We start from the raw sequence: 3,104 nt of genomic DNA, 5'->3' as shown, positions 1-3,104 counted from the left end.
TGCGGTTTTACACGTGGATAACATTTTGGGCTATTATCTGAATCGTAGATAAAAATCTAAAATCAATCGAATGAAATAACAACTGAAAATTCTACAAAATGTTCTACCTAGATAAATTCTACAAAATGTTCTACCTAGATAAACACCTTAAGCTGCTCTATCACGTGATATTCTCGTCCTCTGAGCGTTATCACCATTTTCTCGTTTAATTAATTAACCTAGCAAGGACTTCCAAAAGACTTTCTAACACGCCGCCTTACATAGTTACATAGTACTGGGATAATGTGTGGTCTAGACTGTCTAGACTATAGTGGTGACCAAATAATGGTTCTCTTATCTTTATAAATTTTCTAGACTCAATGTTTTAAGTCTCCACGAAACGATCTGGCTGATAATCAGAAATGGCTAAGACAGGGGAAAGCCTGAGAGACAAACCAAGATGGAACCTTGGAGGAATGACCGCTCTCGTCACCGGTGGTACCAAAGGCCTTGGGTCAGTTCTAGTCTTCGATCATATATTTATATGAATCTTCTGATTTTTACTAGTTCAATGTTTCAACAAAATTAAAGACCTCGTATAAAGAAAAAGGCTCAATGATGTACAGACTCATATATTGCCTGAGTGATGTGAATAGGGAAGCCGTGGTGAAGGAACTAGCCATGTTGGGAGCCAGAGTCCACACATGCGCCAGAGACGAAACTCAGCTTCAAGAAAGCTTACATGAGTGGCAAGCAAACGGGTTTGATGTCACCACTTCTGTCTGCAACGTTTCTTCTCCTGACCAACGTGAGAAACTCATAGAAACTGTTTCCACTGTCTTCCAAGGAAAACTCAACATCTTTGTAAGTTTATTCTCTCTATCCTTCAGCTTGGATCCATAAGGGCAGAGCCGGCACTAAGTTTTACTAAATATAAGGATCATTGTTGGCCCCTTTTACACAACTAAATATATATATATATATATGTGAAGAAAATTTTCAACCCTGGGTCAGCTTTTACTCGAAAAGAATATATTCTTAGAGAAAAAATTAGTTTCTCTCTTTGAATTAAAAATATTATTAAATGGGAACCACAACCACAAAAATAGAAGAAAAATAGTGGTATTTTGAAAATGACATCATCTGTAGTCCCAGCAAACTATGACAGTTGATCTAACAACAAACAAGAAATTTTGGCCCTAAAATAATTTACATACCCCAGCTAATGGTCTATAAGCTTGTAATGAGAACCGGTTCTGCATAAGTGCCGAATCATGTTGTGTTTGGTTTGTTTGGGTGATATAGGTAAGCAATGTGGGAACGGGTGTTGTGAAGCCGACCATAGAGTGTACATCAGAAGAATTCTCGTTTATCATGGCTACAAATCTGGAGTCAGCATTTCATCTAGCACAGCTCGCGCACCCGCTGTTGAAAGCCTCTGGTTCAGGGAACATTGTGCTCATGTCATCTGTTGCTGGGGTTGTAAATTTGAGTCTTACATCCATCTATGGAGCAACCAAAGGCATACATATAAGCATAATCAAATAGTTAATAACCCTTTGCTTCTATTGAAGACTTACATTAATTTTCTCACTCTAGGAGGCATGAATCAGCTAGCGAGGAACTTGGCGTGCGAGTGGGCGAGTGATAACATAAGGGTTAACTCTGTTTGTCCATGGTTCATCAAAACTCCCTCAACTAAAGATGTATGGCATAGAACAAAACAAAAACCTCACAAAAAAAAAAAGCTAGGGAAAATAGTGACTAAAACTACTTTTGATGTGTTTCAGTTTCTCATTGGTGAAGTAAAAGACAAGGTGGAAAGTGTGACACCAATGGGGCGTGTTGGAGAGGCAAATGAAGTGTCATCGCTTGTGGCATTTCTCTGTCTTCCTGCAGCTTCTTATATTACTGGGCAGACCATCTGCGTTGATGGAGGTTTCACTATCAACGGCTTCTCATTCCCTTAATTACATATATGTATAATTGCCAAACTGTAAAATAATATTTGTCAGTACCTTATGAATTGTGGACCATCTGTGTTGATTGTCATATTTACATATATGATTCTCCTCTAACGGTCGTGTTTACATTCAAATATTCAATATGTGTTTCAGATTTTAGCGGAATGATGTGTTTATTCCATATAGCATTTTATTTAAACCCATAACAGAGTTTAATAGTGACTCTCTTTATCTCGCTTTGCACGAGGAATCAATGTTTTGTATACAAGTCTAGAATAATCTAAGACAAACAAAACAGGGTTACTTGTCATGCAAGGTATCATAAACCACAAGATTAAAATAGCTACCTAAATAAGCTCTGTTTTAAACGTTTGTGTGTTTATGCTGCTTAAGAGAGTTTTTAGATTGAGTAACGATGGGAACTTTTAGATTTGACTCAAATACAGTCGATCTCGGAAAAAGCGTGTATGAAAGCGTCTGTAATGCGGACGAAGCTGGCGCTAGCAAGGAGGCACAGTAGTGACAACTTGAACGTCTCGTGATTGACCTCAGAAGAAAAGAACACGTATCTGGACACTAATCCGTTGCTACTTCGCACTCTGACATACGCTTTAACTTCTTTTTTTAGTTCTTTTTAGGTTGTTCGTGGAATGAGTGATGGTATAATAATATACAAACGGTTGTTGATAGTTTATAGGAGGTGCTTTTGTCTGTGCCGCAAGGCAAATACATGAGATTGGATCCTATGTACTAAAGAAAATTACGAGCAGTAGATGTTACTAAAAATTGAGACAACCGGTAAGCTAGATCCAAACATCGTTGCCTTTAAAATGATAAGACCAGAAGATCTAACTGTGCAAGTTAAAGTGCTGCAAATAATAATGTTCTAGTGACTGAAGGTTTAAGTATTCATGAGAGGCAAAAGTGAAGAAATGAGAGTTTTTGAGAGTGAGACATCTCTCTTGAACATGGTGGACTTGATTTTACCAAAGATGATGAGAATGTGAACTCACAACCATTTATGAAAAACTAATAAACAAAGTTTCACGTTTCTTTAAGGGCCTTTAGTTTTCTGTAACCCTTGTCGGTAACCAAAGATCCTGAAGAACCACTAATAAACAATTCTAAATTGTCTCCAGTGTCGGAATCATCTGTCCATTT

The 3,104-nt window shown here is 37.7% G+C and overlaps 1 protein-coding gene across 1 annotated transcript; it reads left to right on the top strand.

Moving 5' to 3' along the window:
• Positions 1-287: 287 nt before the first annotated feature.
• LOC130509644 (tropinone reductase homolog At2g29370-like) lies at positions 288-2,108 on the top strand. Its single transcript, XM_057005806.1, has 5 exons — positions 288-493; positions 636-843; positions 1,285-1,501; positions 1,579-1,685; positions 1,770-2,108. The coding sequence occupies exons 1-5, from the start codon at positions 402-404 to the stop codon at positions 1,947-1,949; spliced, it is 804 nt and encodes a 267-aa protein (XP_056861786.1). The 5' UTR covers positions 288-401; the 3' UTR covers positions 1,950-2,108.
• Positions 2,109-3,104: the final 996 nt, after the last annotated feature.

Source organism: Raphanus sativus, chromosome 3 (assembly GCF_000801105.2).
Source record: "Raphanus sativus cultivar WK10039 chromosome 3, ASM80110v3, whole genome shotgun sequence".
Taxonomy (NCBI): Eukaryota; Viridiplantae; Streptophyta; class Magnoliopsida; order Brassicales; family Brassicaceae; genus Raphanus; species Raphanus sativus.
The sequence above is the reverse complement of the archived record's forward strand: the minus strand, read 5'-3'. Positions and strand labels throughout refer to the sequence as shown.